The 22,275-nt window shown below is 42.6% G+C and overlaps 2 protein-coding genes across 2 annotated transcripts; both read right to left on the bottom strand.

The window, feature by feature from the left end:
- Positions 1-481: 481 nt before the first annotated feature.
- Positions 482-10,252, bottom strand: LOC106602206 (sterile alpha motif domain-containing protein 9). Its single transcript, XM_014194705.3, has 6 exons — positions 9,981-10,252; positions 8,540-8,826; positions 7,615-7,716; positions 6,920-6,991; positions 6,688-6,742; positions 482-6,473 (listed from the first exon to the last, which is right to left on the bottom strand). The coding sequence occupies exons 2-6, from the start codon at positions 8,797-8,799 to the stop codon at positions 1,548-1,550; spliced, it is 5,415 nt and encodes a 1,804-aa protein (XP_014050180.1). The 5' UTR covers positions 8,800-8,826; positions 9,981-10,252; the 3' UTR covers positions 482-1,547.
- Positions 10,253-10,752: 500 nt separating this feature from the next.
- LOC106602222 (adipose-secreted signaling protein) lies at positions 10,753-22,078 on the bottom strand. Its single transcript, XM_014194738.3, has 6 exons — positions 21,897-22,078; positions 17,068-17,155; positions 16,519-16,655; positions 16,056-16,209; positions 12,363-12,488; positions 10,753-11,977 (listed from the first exon to the last, which is right to left on the bottom strand). The coding sequence occupies exons 2-6, from the start codon at positions 17,084-17,086 to the stop codon at positions 11,904-11,906; spliced, it is 510 nt and encodes a 169-aa protein (XP_014050213.1). The 5' UTR covers positions 17,087-17,155; positions 21,897-22,078; the 3' UTR covers positions 10,753-11,903.
- Positions 22,079-22,275: the final 197 nt, after the last annotated feature.

The raw sequence follows: 22,275 nt of genomic DNA, 5'->3' as shown, positions 1-22,275 counted from the left end.
CATTTGAAAAATAACATTCCTACTGATCAGGACCAGTACATTCCAGGGATGGCCATTTTGTATAGTTTTCCAGCTGAACAGTGGCAAATAGTAAGATGTAGAAAAGCCAGTGGCACATGAAAATTTTTCTGGTAAATAAAACACAACAACAACATAATCAAACAGTGCTTTACTGTAGGTTAGGAATATTAATTTGGCTCAATACCAGGGTCAAAAGTGTATATTGGCCGAGGTATATTGGTCATATACCACACCCCCTCGTGCCTTATTGCTTAATTCTATATTTTTCTACTGTATCTTAGTCCATGACGCTCTGACATCGCTCGTCCATATATGTATATATTCTTAATTCCATTCCTTACTTAGATTTGTGTGTTTTGGGTATATGTTATGAAATTGTTAGATATTACTTGTTAGATATTACTGTAAAGTCTGAGCTAAAGCATTTCGCTACACCTGCAATAACTCTGCTAAACATGTGTATGTGACCAATACAATTTTATTTGAAAGGTGTAACAAATTAAAATATTAAAATATTTTCAGTAGGGTGCAAGACATGCAGGTAACATTTTTTATATAATCATAATTGTTTTACAGAACATTCAGAGAAAAATACCCTTAAATATATATATTCATAGTAATGCAATCCTTTATTCCATGAACAAACATTGACAATAGGTTTTCTCCTAATTTCTTGTCTCTAATTTCAAATAACCACGCAATTGAATGTATTTAGACAAACAACTGAAGAAGCTACATAACGTGCAGAAAGTCAATATGCCTTGTAACATAATAATCATTCCATACTTTCAACAAACACAATGCAAAACCATAATACATGTTTTAAGCATTAAATAGTTGCACATGGTTTATAGGTCTACAATCCTTGTTCGTTGGTCTGCTACTGTATGTTACAATTAGAGGGACTTAGAGACAGAATTAGAGGTATTTAGAGACAAAATTACAGGGACTTACAGAAAAATTACAAGGACTTAGAAACAAAATTACAGAGACTTAGATATAAAATTACAGGGACTTTGAGACAAAATTACAGGGACTTTGAGACAAAATTACAGGAACTTTGAGACAAAATTACAGGGACTTTGAGACAAAATTACAGGGACTTTGAGACAAAATTACAGGAACTTTGAGACAAAATTACAGGGACTTTGAGACAAAATTACAGGGACTTTGAGACAAAATTACAGGAACTTTGAGACACAATTACAGGGATTTAGAGACATTGCAATCCATTCTGATGCAAGATTGATTATCATTGTTTCACCTCTAAAAGCATGAATGATTCATTGCTGCATGTCACCCGACACCTGTTCTCTCTGCTTTGATTATATCCAGGTGGTTGAGATTGGGTTTCCTCACACAGTGACAAGAGCACACTGGTATCTTACTTAATGTGATTCTGTCCTGGTTCACAGACATTCACCCCAGTCAAAACCTCTAGGCCTATATAACTTCAATGGAAGCCTTTCCTTTCCCTAAGTGCGAACGCTTGCGTCCCTTTCTCAGTCTACCTGATGGTAAGCTGTTTACTGGTCATTTTCATACTTTATGTCATAAGCTACGGGTCCCTCCATGGTGAATCCAAGGTAAAAGGAGACCTCCTCCGTGCTGCAGCCACTCCGGACTCCACCAAGGTATACTGGACGCACTGAGATTTTCAGATTGCCCCCGTAGTAAACATAAATGTCACCGTTTTCAGTTTTCCCTTTGACCCGTAGTAACAGGTTTTGTATCTCAGGATCCCTCCATATTGCTCCACTTTGCCAAAGTTGATGCGGGTTTGGTGGTCTATCTTTGGATGAGGCCTTCTTGTGTGAGGTTTTGGGTCCCTCTTTGTACAGGAACTGATCAAGCCTGCCTTTGTGAATTATTCTTCTCAGTCCTCTTGATTTTCCGAGGTAGAAATGTGCAATGCAACTCTTCGACGGAAACATGTGGGAGAAGCGACGATGGAAAGATTTTTTCGATGAAGTGACATACGTGCCAATGTTTTTGAACGTTGTGGTGCTCTCAAGCAGGTTGTCCTTTCTTGGCCACATCAGCAACATTGAGAGGTAGTACAGCTCTGTGCAGTTTGAATGGGTTCCCTCTTCTTGCAGTGCCTCGTTGAGAAGGGAGACCAGCTCCTCATACCTCTTCAGCAATGTTGAGCTTGGCTTAATGCAGTGAAGAACAATGTTTGCAAGGATGAAATTGATCCGGTCAGCCATGAGTTTCCGTGTAGAATTTTGAACAATGAACTGCCATTTCTTCAGAATTAATTCAATTTGATTCCCATTCTTCTCATTCAGACACTGGAGAAGACCAGCAAATGAATCTGCTCGCTTTTGCTCCAAATAGTTTCGCTGCTCCTCTGTCTCCTGCCGGAGACTCAGTTTTGGTTTACTGGCCCTTTCAGAGGCCCTCTCTTCTCCCGAGGAACAGAAGATGTGAATGTACTTCTTGAAGTGCTCTGATACTTTTCGTTTGTTTCTGTCCTCTGCTGTCTCCTTCTCAATTGACCTTGGCTTCAGGTATGTGAAGTAGTTCTCAAAAAAACTGAACATCTCCTTCAGCCGTGGCTTCAAAGAGACCAGGAATTTCTCGTGGTCTGCCAGAACAGCAATGAATTGATCATTTGTACTGTTTGTTATTTCATGAAAATCACTCACTGGCAAGTGGTTTTTGAGGAACTGCAGCATTTTGTCTCGCTGGAGTGCGTCACTTTTGTTGAAAAAAGGAATATCTTTGATGATATCAAAAAGAATAATTGAAACTTCCATTTCACCGACATACCCAGATGTGTTGTAGGTTCCTTGCCTCTTTCTGTTGGGCAAATCAAGGGAACCCATTGGCTCATCCTTCTTTGCGAGTTCCTGTGAATCTCTGAATGCTTTGGTGGCCTGAAATGCTAATTTTAGGCATTTGTCTAACCCTTCTGGAGTGAGCTCCTCAGCATGTTCAATTTCATATTTTAGGTGGCTTTTGTACACCTGTCCTAATGTGTCAGCAATGTAAGAATTGTACATTTTCTGCTGTGCATCCTTGGCCCATTGCAGAGCAGATATATAATCCTTCTCTTTCAGATAGAAATGCCTTGCCAAAGCTTGTGGCAGAGTTGCATTTTTGTCAAATCTCTTTGTTGCTCTTACAAGAACTTCTTTGATTTGGCTGATTCCCTCATCCGTCTGTATGTCTTCAATCAAAGGAGAGAACAGTGTATCTTTGTCATGTCCAAGTTCCTTTCTTTGCCGCGTGATCAGCATACTTTGGATGTTTTGAACCAGGATGTCCTTACCCATGCCAGATTTGTACAGCAAGTCACAGTGTAACAGATTGGTTGTTATTTCCCCCAGTTGAAGCTTGTGCTTTCCGGTGAGGACTTTGAGGCAATTACTTGCAATCATTTGGTGTAGAAACCGAACTCCCTTATAGGTGCCGTGCTCTTCAATGTTGAAATGGATCAGAAGCGTGGAGTATGGGTTCATTTTGTCCTCAAGTGTTTCTTTTCCCCACAGAGCATTCCTAATCTCAACAAACTCCTCACAGAGGGACAGGGCCATGTAGGAGCCGTTCACATATGTATTTAGCAAAGCTAAGAGTGAAAATAGCTGTCCTTCTTTTCTGGAGGTGTCAAGGTCTTTCAGGGTATTGCGCACCAGATTCTCTATGTACTTCTCACTGAAATTGTTTGTCATGATCATGAAGGCGTAGAATGTTTCAGGTTTTTCATGGTGACCTTTGAGCTCTTTCAGTTTCACCTCAAAGAAGCTCTGCTCTTTGGTGGAGAGTTTGTTGATCATGAAGACGTTGTCAAGTCGGCTGTTTCTGGAGCTCACTGCAGGAATCTGTGATCTCTCACAGTTCAGTATGATGACCATCAGAGTCTCCGGTTTTTTCTTCTCGTTGGCTGCACTTAGTATGCATCTCTGTAGGTCTTCAACGTCCTCCCAGTTGTCCACCAAGAGTAGAACAGGAGTATAACTCAACTGCTTCTCTTTGCCACAGGTCAGCAGGTGTGTGACTTGGACTGCGATCTCACTGTTCTGTACTGTGGTGTTTTTCAGAACGGCACATCTGAATTTACATCTCAAGTTCCACAACACATGCATGGCCAGTGTTGTTCCACCACAGCCTGGATGATGGAAGAGGTTTATTATTATGCATGGCGATGTGTACCCCTCTGTAGGTGTGATCAGGTTGTGAAGATCCTCATACTTGTCACGTTTGATGAATGGCAGACAACCTGGCCTCTCGGACAAGTAGAAGTTCCACCAAGTCACTTGTCCGCCTCTGTAAAAGTCCTCCTCCGTGTTGGTCTTGAATTCCTCAAAATTGTCATTGGTTTCAATTTCAGTGTTCTCACATTCATTTTCACTCAGTATATCAAGTACGGTCAACAGCTCTTCATCTTTTTGTGTCAGGAGGACCGAACTGGAGCCAGAAGATGGCAGATATCTCCTAGAGGACCGTGTCTGGGGTTCTTTGATTTTCCTGATGGTGCAGTCAATTTCATTCAGGCTCAATTCATAGATACATTTACTGGTGATATCCACTTTGCAGCGAGTGTTTATCATGTCTCTCCATTGACTGAATACATTTGAATCTTTGCATATGCAGAGCATATTATCCTCACCCTCAAGAGTGCGATAGATCGCACAAAAGGCCTCAAGTATAGGGCTTGAGATGTCAGTGACTCCTGAGTGAAGCATGAACACCACAAGTAATCTGTCTTTCGACAAGACATCTGGATTGCAGAGAAATGAAACCATATCGCTGATTTCTCCAGCACGTTTCTTCAGCCATTCACTGGTAGTGAAAGGTCTGTCTACTTCACTGACCTCATTTGCTTGACCATTACAAAAGACCCAGCTTGTCTGCTTAAACAAGTTCAGCTTTCCGATAACAGTGGAGACACTGTCATTGGTATTGTACATTCGAGGGTAGTGAAGATTAGCTATGCGATCTGTTCTGTAGAAACTGCATGTCCCGTTCGTGTCAGATTCTGGGTCAAACTCGAGCACTGCAAACAACTTCATCTCTTTCAAAAAACCCAAATGTTCAAGTTGACTGGGGTGGCACTTGTTTGTGACAACTATAATTTGCAATGAGTTTTCAAGTGTGTCTCTCCCATGAGTTATCAATTGTTTTAGCCTCTGCCCTTGGTAGTTTTGGTTGGGCTGCTGACAGTTGCTCTCCTCTTTTGATTTGCGTGCTGATGACCAATATTTGACTTCCTCTGTCAAACCTCTCATCTTCTCCTGAAGACTTCTGGGATTATTGTCTGCAAGAATGTTGATGCTCTTTGGGCCTTGTCGAATAAATAGACATTCAGTTTTGTATTCTTCTCCATTTTGTTCAGATATTATTGAGGTATAGAAAAGCTTCTCTTGAGTCTGTGAATAACTTGGGGCAACATCAACTTCTATCACCCACTTGTCTGAAGTCGCGCCATCTAGACGTTGAACCTGAAAGAATTTTGGAGGCCTGATGCATGCTCTTGCGATGTTTGTTTCTTCTCCAAAGTGTTCCTTGAGACGCAAGTCAAACTTGTCTGTATACATATTGAATGATGTCAGGTTTTGCCCAATCACCTGTCCATGCATGTGTCCGGGCCCGCCTGTCACCCCAAAATGAATGGTCCCATTGGTGCGAGAGTTCATGCAGGCTGCGGAAAAACTAAACACTTCGTTGCTGAACTTTTCCAGGATATCTATCTCACTGGCTTCCTCTGTGCTTGGCAGGATCTTGTACTCATGTACCGGGTCAATGAGATTGCTTGGACCGGATTCAGGGGGGAGGGTATCATTTTGTATGTATGTAAACGATGGGTCGTTTTTGTCAAAGGGACGTGGGGGACATATTCTCTTCTCCAGATTTGGAGCAGTTTCTCTCGAGTGGTCAAATGATGAGATGGAAGTCTCACTTTGTCTCGTATTGTCCTCGATATTTCCATAAGATGGAATGGATTCCAACTCTCCCATTGGCAGTTGAATGGGGGATGCAACATCTGAATCGGAATGTCTCATTTCTTCCACTGATGTCCATGAAGAGCTTAGACTTGGAGCCACCGACTCCGATTTCACACTGTCAGAATCCAGAGTTTCCTCATGTGACCCCATCCTAGCTTCTGGTATGGCTCTAAATCTAAATCTCTCTTGTCTTCTGAAGGGGTCACTCTCAGGGGATCTCATGCTTCTCCCTACACTCTCCAAGTAGTTTCTCAGTATCTCTACATTTTTTATGATTTGAATCGCAGGCCCAAACTTAACACCTAAACCAGTCAAGTCCTGTTTCTCAATGCAAACCAGGCTAGCTCCTGACACATCCTGTTCATAAAGTTTTGTTGCAACCTCAGGGAGTTTGAGGCTACTAGTTAGCCACTCTTTCACATGCTCCTTAGTCCAGTCTTCGATTCTCTGTGGGAATTCTCTGAGGTCACTGACTCTGTTCATGCCATGATGTTCTGTAAGCTGTGAACCCAAGAAATAAAAACGATCATCAACATAGGCAGTTGTATTTCTTTTTAAACCAATTAACAGTTACTGTACCTGCACATATAGTTTTATTTTTTATTTGCCAAATCACCAATGCCTATTGTTTGTTATTATTGAAACTAAGAACAATCCACTGAATATACATTTACTATGAATACATAGAGTTTCAGCTTAAAACTTGCAAACATACCATTGTTGCATGCACTCCACCAATGGACAGTTGTGTTGTGTCTGATGTTATCATCCTACAATAGGTGGAAATACATTCATTTGAAATTAAACAAATTGATGTTTTGGATCACCTCAAATGTGTTTTTTTTATACATACATGCATGGTATTGTGTATTTTCATTTTGTAGATTTTTTTATGGTAATGAATTCCCACATGACACACTTTAGATACAATTAAAATCATAAATTACCTTGAAGATGGACCCATTGACTGGTCACTCTTCATTGACAGATAGCTGGGTGTAGGTGAGTCTGCTCCCTCCCTGCAAAATTTTTTATTGAGGTGTGTTTTTAATCAATCCTATGCTCATGATGTACCGCTTTTACCGATCTGCAAGATGTCTATTAGAAATCACATACTCAAAGTGTCTCCGAGTAGGAGTGCTGTTCTAGGACCAAGTCCCCCTTGTCCAATCATTATGATCTAATAGATAATAGGCAGAATCTACCACACACCCAAACCAATTTAGTGAAGGTGCTGGAGTCAAAATGCTAAACTGGAGAAACAGGAAAAAGTCGCTGCACATTTCCAGTCAGATGCAAATGTATTTATTTAATTGTGGCTGAGCTTTTGGTCAGTCAACCGTCATCAGACCATATGCAAAATAATATTCAAAAGTGATGCTAATCAAAACTGATGCTAATCAAAACTGATGCTAATCAAAACTGATGCTAATCAAAACTGATAATAATCATTGCTGATGCTAATCAAAACTGATGCTAATCCAAACTGATGCTAATCAAAACTGATACTAATCAGTACTCCTACTCTGAGACTGTGAAAACGGGCCCAGACCTTTTGTCTATTATGCCGTGACCTCGTGGAAGTCAATTGCCTGACATATTGACACATTGCAACATACTCATTGTGAAAATCATAAATTACCTGCGATTGGGAATAAACTCTCTCTTGTAGTTTATCGGTGGATCCATTGAGCGGTCACTCCTCATTGACACACAGCTGGATGTAGGTGACTCTGCACCCTCCCTGTGAAAAATACAGTCAGTACCCTAACCCTATAACATAGCTTGTAAAGACAGCTGGAAATCAAGACCTATATTCACCCATATGCAGAGTTCACACTGCACGAGTCTCCTTATCCCAGGGTTTATGGAGATTTTAGCCTGGGGCTATGCAAGTGTTCACACTTGCACATTCTAGCACCAACCTTAGCCCAGGGCTAGCTGGCCTTGCTCCGGAGCAGGGTTAGGTCCAACTTTGTAGGACTAGCCCCAGAAACCCGGTGCCAAAATAGCCAGTGTGAAACGGGGGTCAAGAAAAATGCATAGAATATTTCACTGCTCCGGAGGAAGGCCAGCTAGCCCTGGGCTAAGGGCTGCATTTTCACTTAATTTGCTGCATAGCTGCATTTTCACTTAATTTGCATATGCTTGTGATGAGTTCTGCACGCTATTTTAATAAGTATATTTATACTATTTCATCCTTCCATCTGAGGACAAAAACCTGACAAAAAACTAATACTTTCATCAGTGAGAAAACATTGGTTGCTATGGCTAACAAAAACGGTTGCTATGCAGGCAGGCTAACGTCTGTTCCCCACTGTCCCCAGGATATTTTAGCCCAGGATTAACAAATGTTAGTGTGAACACAGGATAAGCTAGCCCAGGGTCAGTCTTAGCCCAGGGCTAAGAACATTGCAGTGCGAAAAGGCCTAAAGTGTCTCAGAGTAGTAGTGTTGATCTTGGATCAGTTCCCCTCTGTCCATATAATATTATTAATTATGATCTAAAAGGCAAAGCTGATCCTGTAGCAGCACTCCTACTCAGAGACTGTGAATACAGGCCCAAACCTTTTGTCTCTTGTGCCATATCCTCGGTGGAAGTTGATTGGCTGACCCATTGAGTGATCACTCTTCATTGACAAACAGCTAGGTGACTCTGCTCTCTCCTCCTGGGCCACCAAGCCCTGTTTACCAGGGCAGAGCAGACTTGACCCTGCAACGTCCTCATTATACTCCTGTGGGGCAGTGGGACTACTATGTAGCCAGCGGCGGACATGTTCATTCTTCCCACTCTCTGCACCCTCAGGCGATACAGTGTTGTCACTCATCCTGTCTCGACACCAGCATTCAGGTTCCTGACAAAGAAAACAAAGCGAGAGGGGTGAGAGGAAAGATACGAAAAACTGCTCTTCAGCAGTAACTTCTTTATTGAGGAAAAATGTATTTACTATGACTGTGATATGTGGTTGTCTCACCTAGCTGTCTTAATAAGATGAATGCACTAACTGACTGTAAGTCACTCTACATAAGAGCATCTGATAAATGACTAAAATGTAAAATGCTCTTTAGCCATGTATCAAAATCTCCCGCTAACTTCATCCCCTTTCTGAAACTGTCAGCATCGAAACAAGAGGAAGCAATGTACCGGATTTCTTGTCCAAATCATAGAGAAACAGGTCTAGTAAACACACATTCCCTTATGACCACAACAAACGAATACCTCTCCTCTGTATATAAACCACGTGGGATACTCTTGTAGAAAATGTATTGTTTCCCAAACATGGTAGTTATGTTGTTTGTAGAAAAGGTGTATCATATTGTGTCACCTTCAATAGGCAGACTGTGCATTCCCATGCAGTAGAAAGCTACAGTTGAAACAATAGCCAAAGTGGATAAAGGTAATCTGGTTACTCTCTCCTATGGTCCAGGGATACAAGATCAGACACCTCCCCTCGATGACTCAGCAGTGGTTGCACATGCAGTAAATTTCATTTGACAGTCATACTAACCCGGAACTTCAGCTTCTCATATGAACTTGTGATTTGAACAGTGTTATGGTTATTTGACAACGGCTTACTTCCCAAACATTACTATGAAAAGAAAAACCTATTCATTGCCTATCTCTTCATCAAACAAGGAGTAGACTGAATGAAAGCTTGTCTTTCTGTATTCCAGAGACACATAATATACCAGGGAGTGTACTGTGACTGTGTACTGTAGACTTGCTACGTCAAATAAGATTTTCCCTCAGGAGCCATTTGATTTCAGTACGCTATTGAGTATACTTGGAACTTCATCACCCACGGATTATGTCTGATTTAGACATTCAGAATCTCAGTTATTGCATGAGAAATAATCAGTACGATTATTATTATTATTATAACTAGCTAAACGTAATTAGGCTGCATTCATTTGTAATAATTACAATAATTACAGCGATATTTTTAGTTTAGAAAACATTTGTGTAGACAATAACGGAATATATCCAAGACTTTAAACAGAACCTTACCACTCAGAGTCCTAACTTTACTCATATCTGCAGTTTGAAAGGTGTGCTCTTAGATCCTGTACAGCCACAGAAATATCAGTAACCGTTTCCCAGCAGTATTCTTGACAATGAAACACGAACTCGTCACGTATTCCGGGGGGCACCGAGGTGCCGAATTTAACCTCATAAACTACTAATACAGGAGAAATATGGTCTATTTAGTAGCTCACAGCTAGTAGATCCTTAGCCTGCGTCTGAAGAGGTGTGGAGGCTGATATCCGATCATACTTTAGACCTACCCATGATCTCCATATAAGGAAACCAAAGGGCAGAGTTAGGGTGTGTGGGAGGTACCTTTGGATATATATTTCAGATACTTGTGTCTTGGATTAAAATACGTTAGAAAGTAGAATGCAAAACCTATTGACTCCGGTAAGATAAAATAAGAAAGAAAAAAAGGTTTGAGGAGCTTCTTCTATGCAGGATCGTTTGTGTTTTCTACCCGTCTTCAACTCTCGGCTCGACTGTCTTGTTTTTTTATGAAGGCAAAGATTCTGGGAATTGAGCCAGTGGACCAGTTTTGTGCTGGCTCAATGCCAGTGTTTCTGTCCTGACCTGCCATCTCCATTACATTATCTTTGTGGCTGTCGTCTATACTTGAACACCACCGGTAGTCTTCAACAACCACAATGTATATATATAATACCCGATCATGAGTCAAAGAAAATAATATGGATCCTGTAGGACACAATGAACTGTAGCACACTGGAAAATAATAGTGTACATCCACAGGTTAACAGTTGACATGATATTTTATTTACTGACAGAGATATAGGAGAATCTAGTACAGAACAGACAGTTTTGCAGGACACATAGACTAAAAGGCATACTCTTACATAGTTGGTGAAAGATGGCGCTCACACAGAACACATACTGTACAATGAGTTGACAAAACATTAGGAACACTTGCATTAGGAAGACTGACCAGGTGAATCCAAGTGAAAGCTATGATCCCTTATTGATGTCACCTGTTAAATCCACTTCAAATCGGTGTACATGAAGGGGAGTAGACAGGCTAAAGAAGGATTTTTAAGCCTTGAGAGGATTGAGACATGGATTGTGTATGTGTGACATTCAGAGGGTGAATGGGGGGTGCAAATCAATATTAGGAAGGTGTTCTTACTGTTTTGTCCACTCAATGTTTATCATAATACAACGACAGGTTATTTTGACGTGCCTAATTAAAATGTTAAATCATATTTCTGTTCGTTTAAGGCAGGTTAACGCTTGGCTCTTGTTGCAGAACGACAGAAGGGACGAGAAGCAAAGAGCTGCAGTGCCTGGTTATATAATGGACCTACAGTGTATGTTAGAAACACATTGGCTCCCTCACTGAGGAATGTGTCATTTTAGATTTGTGGAACTTTAAGTAATCATGGACACCTTGGTCTTCATTACAGGGCTAATCACAAAAAATTCAGTGTGTGTGTGTGTGTGTGTGTTTGTGTGTCAGAGGAGGCTGGTGGGAGGAGCTATAGGAGGATGGGCTCATTGTAATGGCTGGAATGGAATTCATGGAACGGAGTCAAACGTGGTTTCCATATGTTTGATACCGTTCCACATTCCATTCCAGTCTTTACAATAAGCCGTCCCTATAGCACCTCCCATCAGCTTCCTCAGGTGTGTGTGTGTGTGCCACTACGGGTGCATGCCTGTGTGCGGCTAAGTGCAGGTAAGTGCTGGTTTTGCTCCACTACGACAGCTGGTCTCTACAGGAGGGTGTGGGAAGATATAAAGGGACGGACGATGGCTGGTCTCTACAGGAGGGGTTGGGAAGATATAAAGGGACGGACGATGGCTGGTCTCTACAGGAGGGGGAAGATATAAAGGGACGGACGATGGCTGGTCTCTACAGGAGGGGGAAGATATAAAGGGACGGACGGCTCATTTCCTTTTTTCTTTCTCCGCCCCCAGACACCGCACCCCCTCCAGCAGCATAGGAGTACCATGATGACGATCTACAGAGAGAGAGAGGGGGAGGGAGGGAGAGAGAGAGAAAGAGGGAGGGAGATTGAGAAAGAGAGCAGAGTCACTGTTATTTTGCTGAGTAAAAGGATCATATTGACTGTGTGATGTAGAGGAAGTTGCAGAGACCTCTTAGTCCACCAGAGGGTGCTGTCCACCCTTTAACACTGACAGGCCATATGGTACATCTGTTGCATAATAGCATTTAACTCAGCAGGATGCCTTACTGTAAATACCATAAGTAAGTGGTAACTAACTGCAGATATTTCCCCTATTAACACAGGGTTACTGCCCAGATGATCAGTATGTGTGTCACTGTGTATGTTTATTTGTGTATGACTGTGTCCATACATGACCAGGCACACAGGAGTAACTCACCCATGACCCGGGCCTGTAGTCTGACCTGCAGACGTTGGTCCCTCTTTCCCCGGCTGACCAGGGTCAGCTCCTCCTGCAGCACCCCCTCCTGGTGGGTGGTGTACTCACACGTCACCTTCACCCCACCTAGAGGGAGGGAGGGAGGGAGGGAGCAGGAGATGGCATATGGACCAAGAGAAACAAGGAATGGAGGGAGAGAGGGAGAGAGACAGGGAATGGATAGAGAGAGGGAGAGAGACAAGGAATGGATGGAGAGAGGGAGAGAGACAGGGGGTGGACGGAGAGAGGGAGAGAGACAGGGAATGGATGGAGAGAGGGAGAGAGACAGGGAATGGATGGAGAGAGGGAGAGAGACAGGGAATGGATGGAGAGAGGGAGAGAGACAGGGAATGGATGGAGAGAGGGAGAGAGACAGGGAATGGATGGAGAGAGGGAGAGAGAGAGACAGGGAATGGATGGAGAGAGGGAGAGAGAGAGACAGGGAATGGATGGAGAGAGGGAGAGAGAGAGACAGGGAATGGATGGAGAGAGGGAGAGAGAGAGACAGGGAATGGATGGAGAGAGGGAGAGAGAGAGACAGGGAATGGATGGAGAGAGGGAGAGAGAGAGACAGGGAATGGATGGAGAGAGGGAGAGAGAGAGACAGGGAATGGATGGAGAGAGGGAGAGAGAGAGACAGGGAATGGATGGAGAGAGGGAGAGAGAGAGACAGGGAATGGATGGAGAGAGGGAGAGAGAGAGACAGGGAATGGATGGAGAGAGGGAGAGAGACAGGGAATGGATGGAGAGAGGGAGAGAGACAGGGAATGGATGGAGAGAGACAGGGAATGGATGGAGAGAGGGAGGGAGGGAGACAGAGAGAGGTAGAAAAAGAAAGGGAGAGAAAGAAAGAAAGACAGAAAGAAAGAAGGAGAGAAAGATGGAGACAGTCAATAATAAAAGGACAGGAATGATCGGGGAAAGAGTGACATGCAAACAGAGACAAAAAGGCGTCAGACAGACAGAAGTAACGTTAGACTGAGAGACAGAAGTCTATTGAGTATTTATAACCAGTATTTACTTCAATGTAATTGGCCATATCTTCCCCACATACCATAAAATCTGTGTCCAAGATGCCACCATGTTCCCTAGACATTACACTAATTTGATCAGGGCTTATAGGGAACATTCAATGTTTCAAGTTATCCGGGACACAACCCAGAGTTTTCTTACAGGAAGCCACTCTGAAAGCCCAGAGGGGAGCTCAGATTCTTTCCCCCTAAAATTCAAATGGCGCCCTATTCCCTACATTGTGTTCTACCTTTGACCAGAGGTCTATGGGCCCGCCGTATGGGCCCTGGTCGAAAGCAGTGCACTGTATAAGGAATAGGGTGCAGGGGAACATTTGGGACGAAGCCAGGGAATCAAATCAAATTTTATTGGTCACATGTGTCGAATACAACAGGTGAAATGCTTACTTACGAGCCCATAACTAACAATGCAGTTGGAATAAGAATAAGAAATAAAATAACAAGTAATTAAAGAGCAGCAGTAAAATAACAATAGTGAGACTATATACAGGCGGGTACCGGTACAGAGTCAATGTGCGGGAGCACCGGTTAGTCAAGGTAATTGAGGTAATATGTACATGTAGGTAGAGTTATTAAAGTGACTATGCATAGATGATAACAACAGAGAATAGCAGCGGTGTAAAAGGGGGGGGTGGGGGCAATGCAAAAGCATCTCTTCTTCTGGTCTCCTCTCTCTGAATCGATTCAGGGCTGAAATGGGAGCTGATGGATTGATCTCTTTGGTCTTTGTTCCCCTCTGGTAATAACTGTCTGGTGGTGGTTATATTCCTCTGGTAATAACTGTCTGGTGGTGGTTATATTCCTCTGGTAATGACTGTCTGGTGGTGGTTATATTCCTCTGGTAATAACTGTCTGGTGGTGGTTATATTCCTCTGGTAATAACTGTCAGGTGGTGGCTATATTCCTCTGGTAATGACTGTCTGGTGGTGGTTATATTCCTCTGGTAATGACTGTCTGGTGGTGGTTATATTCCTCTGGTAATGACTGTCTGGTGGTGGTTATATTCCTCTGGTAATAACTGTCTGGTGGTGGTTATATTCTTCTGGTAATAACTGTCTGATGGTGGTTATATTCCTCTGGTAATAACTGTCTGGTGGTGGTTATATTCCTCTGGTAATGACTGTTTGGTGGTGGTTATATTCCTCTGGTAATGACTGTCTGGTGGTGGTTATATTCCTCTGGTAATAACTGTCTGGTGGTGGTTATATTCCTCTGGTAATGACTGTCTGGTGGTGGTTATATTCCTCTGGTAATGACTGTCTGATAGTGGTTATATTCCTCTGGTAATAACTGTCTGGTAGTGGTTACATTCCTCTGGTAATGACTGTCTGGTGGTGGTTATATTCCTCTTGTAATAACTGTCTGGTGGTGGTTATATTCCTCTGGTAATAACTGTCTGGTGGTGGTTATATTCCTCTGGTAATAACTGTCTGGTGGTGGTTATATTCCTCTGGTAATAACTGTCTGGTGGTGGTTATATTCCTCTGGTAATAACTGTCTGGTGGTGGTTATATTCCTCTGGTAATAACTGTCTGGTGGTGGTTATATTCCTCTGGTAATGACTGTCTGGTGGTGGTTATATTCCCCTGGTAATGACTGTCTGGTGGTGGTTATATTCCTCTGGTAATAACTGTCTGGTGGTGGTTATATTCCTCTGGTAATGACTGTCTGGTGGTGGTTATATTCCTCTGGTAATGACTGTCTGGTGGTGGTTATATTCCTCTGGTAATGACTGTCTGGTGGTGGTTATATTCCTCTGGTAATAACTGTCTGGTGGTGGTTATATTCCTCTGGTAATGACTGTCTGGTGGTGGTTATATTCCTCTGGTAATGACTGTCTGGTGGTGGTTATATTCCTCTGGTAATGACTGTCTGGTGGTGGTTATATTCCTCTGGTAATAACTGTCTGGTGGTGGTTATATTCCTCTGGTAATGACTGTCTGGTGGTGGTTATATTCCTCTGGTAATGACTGTCTGGTGGTGGTTATATTCCTCTGGTAATGACTGTCTGGTGGTGGTTATATTCCTCTGGTAATTCCGATCAGATCCTCACCCTCCATGGGTAGGATGGCATTGGTGGGGAACGGGATGGAGAGCGGATCCAAAGAAGGGAAAATAGATGATAAAAGGGTACGAGGTAGGGAAATTGTCGCCTTTGCGCCAGACAAGTATTCATTGGGGACAGAGGATGGAGGGGGAGAGTGGAGTGGGAGAAAAGGTAGAAGAAGGAGGGAGACCTTCGCCAGTGATCCAGACAGACATTCAAGTTTCCCAGGTTTGATAACATACCGGTTACTGTAATAGTAGGTTACAGTAATGACAGAAATCTGGTTACTGTAATAGTAGGTTACAGTAATGACAGAAACAGTGTCTTGTTATGGTGCTAATATGTTTGTTGGCAGAGACATGAGTTTTCTGCCACTTTCAGGTCTACACTGCACCCATCTTTACCAGTATTCAATAGGTCGCATTCAATAGGCTTCGAACAGTATAAAAACTGACTGAAACAGGAAGGGACTACCTGGACTCCAATAACAAACACTCATTTTCATTTTCCATTGCAAAACGGTTTAACGTTTTCTTTGGCATGCCCTAATGAATACGGCCCTGGTCTCCCACGTACCCTCTGGTGTGGGTGTGACACGGTTGACTTTGAGGAGGGGTCTGGGCGTCGGTGATGAAGAGGAAGGGAGGGAGCACACATCTTTCCCCAGCACAGGCACCTCTGGGAGGGTGAAGACGATCTCATAACGATGCAGACTCCTCAGGAACCCTACCTGGACAGAGAGAGAGTGAGAGTGAGAGAGAGAGAGAAAACACAGTACAAATTACATAAACATTTATTAAATACTCACACACTTATGAAATGCGTTAAGTAGTTATATGTAGGTACCCATCAGGGATGCATTCAGCAGGGCATAACGTTGTAGAAATATGTTATGAAGAACAAACATGGCTCTATGACCTGTAGAATGAGGAATCGTGTCTGCTCTATTCATAACATTTCAATCTGAAATGTTCAACAATGTTTGCCTACTGAACTTGGCACAAGCAATTTGAGCATTTGTATTCCAAACCCCGCCCACCTTAACCAGGAAGTTCCCATCAGGCTCTGGGAGAGCAGGGATGGCCGAATCCTTGGCTTTGTCCTCACGGTGAACAGGGGAGCCCATGGCATCCTCGTCGTCAGGGAAATGCACGCTTCCTCCCTTCGAGGTCGACCCTGGGGAAGAGGCAGTAAGAGCGTGACTCAGTCAGGGACAGAAATACACACACAGGCACATACTGTACACACGCACACACATATAATTCATGCATGCCTAAGCAGCTGTATACGACTGCAAATTTTTATTGCGCTTTTATGAGAGAGAGAGAGACAGAGAGTGAGAGAGAGAGAGCGAGGGAGAGAGTTAGTGTTTTGGTCCATCAGTATAACTGAGGTCTGACATGGCATTAAGGCTGTACAATCAGCGGGAAGGCAATTGAAAATCCATGCACTTAGAGATAATCGCTGGCAGATTATTTAATTAAAGTTTGGGCGATATCAGTTGCATTCACACAGACAGAGGGGCAGATGGACAGACAGACAGACAGAAACAGACACACAAACACACACATAGAAGTCAAGGACTCACCCTTCCTGCCTGTTGCCATGTCAATGTCAGGCCAGGAATGATGGATCACACTGTATCAGTCTGAATTTGTGATGTCATCATTACCCTCCTTCAGAGAAAATGACAAGGAACAATGTAAGGAGATATAGAGAGAGAGAGAGGGAGAGAGAGAGAGAGAGAGGGAGAACAAGAGAGATGGAGAGAGAGAAAGGGGGAGCGAGATGAGGAATGAAAGAGGGGAAGAGTGAGGTGAGAGAGGGAGAGAAAGAGAGACCAAGTCACAATTTCATTGTAAAGGCGACAGCTCCTCAACAACAGTTTCTTCTGGCTTCTGTGATTTTCTGCCAAAAAGTTCCCTCAGACTCAACACCCTCTTAGAACTAGAAGTAGGACAAAGTAGACCCTAGGCCTAGACACTAATCTAAGGTCAGTTAAACACTTTCCCCTCTAATTACGATTTGGGTATAAGCGATGGCTGATCCTAGACCTGTGAATCAAAATAGGAAAAGCACTCACACATCTGAGGTTGCTTGTCACATGGTGTTTGGCAATAATTCTATGATATCTTCACGTAAAAGTCGAATAAACTAAAGTGTCACTGGCAAAGTCATAATGGTAAAGGGGTTTATTTTCTTTAGCTCTGTGCCAGGTGGCAACTTCTACCCAAAAGTACTCTGGTACTGTAGCATATCAATCCGCTGGATAGAGCCCTAGACTGAGTTCCAAATGGTACCCTAGTGCATTTCTTTTAACAAGGGCCCATAGGGGAATAGGGTGCCTGCCATCTGTTACGCACGTCTACAATAACCTTTGACCTTTATTTTAATCCTACTGCGGCTTTATCAATATCATTAGAAGCGCTCAGCTGTGAGTCCAGTCCAGTGTTGCAGACAAAGGCACGGCTAAACGACTCACTGACCTGCTCACTAAAGAAGCTTAACTTAGCCCCCAAAGTTTAGCCGGTGGGATTAGAGGAAGAAACTGGAAAGAGTAATTTCTTACAGTTTTACCATGGGGAGTTGGGTACCTAGCCTAATTCACACAATCCTCCCTAATACAGAAACACTGGAGGGGGAATAGCCTTGAGTGTTATGTAACCTAAACTAGAATGGGGAGAAAATAGAACACAGAACAGAGAAAAGCTCATTCCAATCCTCATTCAAACTCAATCCCCTCTATTTATGACAGATTTAATGTACCATCGACAGTTATCCAGTGGTGGAAAAAGTATCCAATTGTCATCCTTGAGTTAAAGTAAAGACCCTAATAGAAAATGACTGAAGTGGAAGTCACCCGGTAGAATACTACTTGAGTAAAAATCTAAAACTATCTGGTTTTAAATACAGTGAAGGAAAAAAGTATTGATCCCCTGCTGATTTTGTACGTTTGCCCACTGACAAAGAAAGGATCAGTCTATAATTTTAATGGTAGGTTTATTTGAACAGTGAGAGACAGAATAACAACTAAAATATCCAGAAAAACGCATGTCCCTCTCAATCAGAAAGATTTCTGGCTCCCAGGTGTCTTTTATACAGGTAACGAGCTGAGATTAGGAGCACACTCTTAAAGGGAGTCAGCCTCGAAACCTTAATGACTTGGAGAAGATCTGCAAAGAGGAGTGGGACAAAATCCCTCCTGAGATGTGTGCAAACCTGGTGGCCAACTACAAGAAACGTCTGACCTCTGTGATTGCCAACAAGGGTTTTGCCACCAAGTACTAAGTCATGTTTTGCAGAGGGGTCAAATACTTATTTCCCTCATTAAAATGCAAATCATTTTATAACATTTTTGACAGGTGTTTTTCTGGATTTTTTGGTTGTTATTCTGTCTCTCACTGTTCAAATAAACCTACTTTTAAAATTATAGACTGATCATTTCTTTGTAAGTGGGCAAACGTACAAAATCAGCAGGGGATCAAATACTTTTTTCCCCCACTGTATACTTAAAGATGCACAATGCAGAAATAGCTAAAATTGTAATAGGTTGCCTAATTTCAGTTATGTGGCAAAACAAGCAAGTAGAGAATCATTGTACCATGAAAACCGCTGTGAAATATATTTTCCATAACCAAAAATATTTTATTTTAAGCTGTTTGAAGCTTGTGTACAAAACGGAAAGTAAAAGATGCAAAAATAAAACTTAAGAATGGGAAGCATAGAAATGGAGCACATAGAATAGATACACCACTTCTTAGACTTGCTTTCAATGAGAATGACAGATCTATCACTCACATTTCTATGTGCATTTGGTTGGGGTCAACCAAAAAGTTACATATTGTAGCTTTAAGTATCAAAAGTAGAAGCTATAAATCCTTCCAAATTCCTTATACTAAGCAAACCAGACGGCACGATTTCCTTTTTTTTTATGGATCGCCAGGGGCACACTCCAACTCTGACCACCAGACCATTTACAAACACTCAGACATCATTTACAAACAAAGCATCTGTGTTAAGGGAGTTCACCAGATCAGAGGCAGTATGGATGACCAGGGATGTTCTCTTGATAAGTGTATGAATTGGATCATTCTTCCCTGTCCTGCTAAGCATTCAAATGTTATCGAGTGCCTAGCCTACTGTTGGTGTCAGGGAAAATAAGGCCTAGTAAAAAGTACAGGGCATTCGGAAGGTATTCAGACCCCTTCACTTTTTCCACATTTTGTTACGTTACAGCTTTATTCTATTTTTTTTAAATAATGCCACAACAGGTTTTTAGAAATGTTTGCAAATGTATTTAAAATAAAAAGAATAAATACCTTATTTACATAAGTATTCAGACCCTTAGCTATGAGACTCGAAATTGAGCTCAGGTGTATCCTGTTTTCATTGATCATCCTTAAGATGTTCCTACAACTTCATTGGAGTCCACCTGTGGTAAATTAAATTGATTGGACATGATTTAGAAAGGCACACACCTGTCTATTTAAGGTCCCACAGTTGACAGTGCACGTCAGAGCAAAAACCAAGCCATGTGGTTGAAGGAACTGTCTGTAGAGCTGTGTCAAGGCACAGATCTGGGGAAATGTACCAAAAAAAATTCTGCAGCATTGACGGTCCCCAAGAAAACAGTTGCCTCCATCATTCTTAAATCGAAGAAGTTTGGAACCACCAAGACTCTTCCTAGAGCCGGCCGCCAAGCCAAACTGAGCAATCAAGGGAGAAGGGCCTTGGTCAGGGAGGTGACCAAGAACTCGATGGTCACTATGACAAAGCTCCAGAGATCCTCTGTGGAGATGGGAGAACCTTCCAGAAGGACAACCATCTCTGCAGCACTCCACCAATCAGGTATGTATAGTAGATTGGCCAGACGGAAGCCAATCCTCATTAAAAAGCACATAGCCCACTTGGAGTTTTCCAAAAGGCATCTAAAGGACTCTTAGACCATGAGAAACAAGATTCTCTTGTCTGATTAAACCAATATCGAACTCTTTGGCCTGAATGTCAAAAGTCACGTCTGGAGGAAACTAGGCACCGCTCATCACCTGGCCTATACCATTCCTATGGTGAAGCATAGTGGTAGCAGCATCATGCTGTGGGGATGTCATGATCGAGGGAAAGATGAACTATGCAAAGTACAGAGAGATCCTTGATGAAAACCTGCTCCAGACCTTCCAACAGGACAACGACCCTAAACACACAGCCAAGAAAAGACAGGAGTGGCTTCGGGACAAGTCTCTGAATGTCCTTGAGAGGCCCAGCCAGAGCCCGGATTTGAACCCGATCGAACATCTCTGGAGAGACCTGAAAATAGCTGTGCAAGGACACTCCCCATCCAACCTGACAGAGCTTGAGAGGATCAGCAGAGAAGAATGGGAGAAACTCCCCAAATACAGGTGTGTCAAGCTTGTAGCATCATACCCAAGAAGACTCAAGGCTGTAATCGCTGCCAAAGGTACTTCAGCAAAGTACTGAGTAAAGGGTCTGAATACTTATGTACATGTGATGTTTCATTTTTTTGCAAACCTGTTTTTTCTTTGTCATTATGGAGTATCATGTGTAGATTGATGAGGAAAAATAACAATTTTAAAATAAGGCTGTAACCTAACAAAACGTGGAAAAGGTCAAGGGGTCTGAAAACTTTCAGAATGCACTGTAGTAGGCTTCAAGTAAAGTACAGATATCCCCCCAAAAATGATTAAGTAGTAGTCTACTTCAAAGTATATTTTACGTTGTTACACCACCGCAGTTATCAATGGGACCTGGACGCATTGTGCAAAGGCATCGCGGTTGGTAGACTTCTACCTTATTTGACACTGTCACAGTTCTACATGCAAATGCTGCACTGTTGGGAACGACCCAGCCCCGAGCCGCCACCACCGCATCAACAGGGAGGGACATCGATACGTGCGCCGTCCAGGACATTTTTGACAGGTTTTAGCCTAATTACAAAATACTTGCGAATAGGACGTGTTCCTTAGGCTGCTTGGGTTGTTTATTGAATATATAGCCTATTCAATGTTGTTCCTTTCAATCACATAGCCCACCAGTGTTTTAATTCTAATGTTACAATTTCCATGTTGACGATCACACACACTGCATGCCCATTGGATGGAGAGCGCATCAAAACTGGAACATAGGCACAGAGCTGCATTTTCAGTCGTTTCAACGGAAGGGCAAAACTGCAACGAATAGATTTGGCCAACAACAACATATTCGTTATATTGTCATTGTGGCATAAATGAAATCGAATATATTCAACCTGAGAGAGAGAGAGACAGACAGATGGGCAGATAGCCTAGCCTACGCCCATTTATATGTCAATACGATATGAACCTCCGAACTGGATTCCCCCAGGTGCAAGAAAGCGTTTATGAAAACATGTAACGTAATAAAAAAACCTATAGAAGCACTTACCGCTTTGGAGATTTGTTCAGCGCTTAGTGGTGGTGGTATCTGACAGTGGAACGCGAAACCATCCCAAACGGCACGCTGCTTGCTGTGTTTGTCTGATCTCTTATCTCGGAGGCGCTGCTCAGTTTCCTCTCCAGCTCTCCTCCTCCGGACCGACGCAGTGTATAACAGCCATGCGTGGCGCGTCGCTTTCTCGGTGACCTATAGCTGCAGTCATTGGCGGATGCAGGCATCGCGGGGAGGGACATTTTTCAACACCCCTCATGTAAACATCACGTTTACACTGTAATTATTCTGCCTATTAGATATATGTGGTATAAACCCTATACCTGCTTTCAGATTTAATAAAATGCAGCCTATCAATTGGATACATATTTTATTT

Source organism: Salmo salar, chromosome 04 (assembly GCF_965601325.2).
Source record: "Salmo salar chromosome 04, fSalSal1, whole genome shotgun sequence".
NCBI lineage: Eukaryota > Metazoa > Chordata > Actinopteri > Salmoniformes > Salmonidae > Salmo > Salmo salar.
The sequence above is the reverse complement of the archived record's forward strand: the minus strand, read 5'-3'. Positions and strand labels throughout refer to the sequence as shown.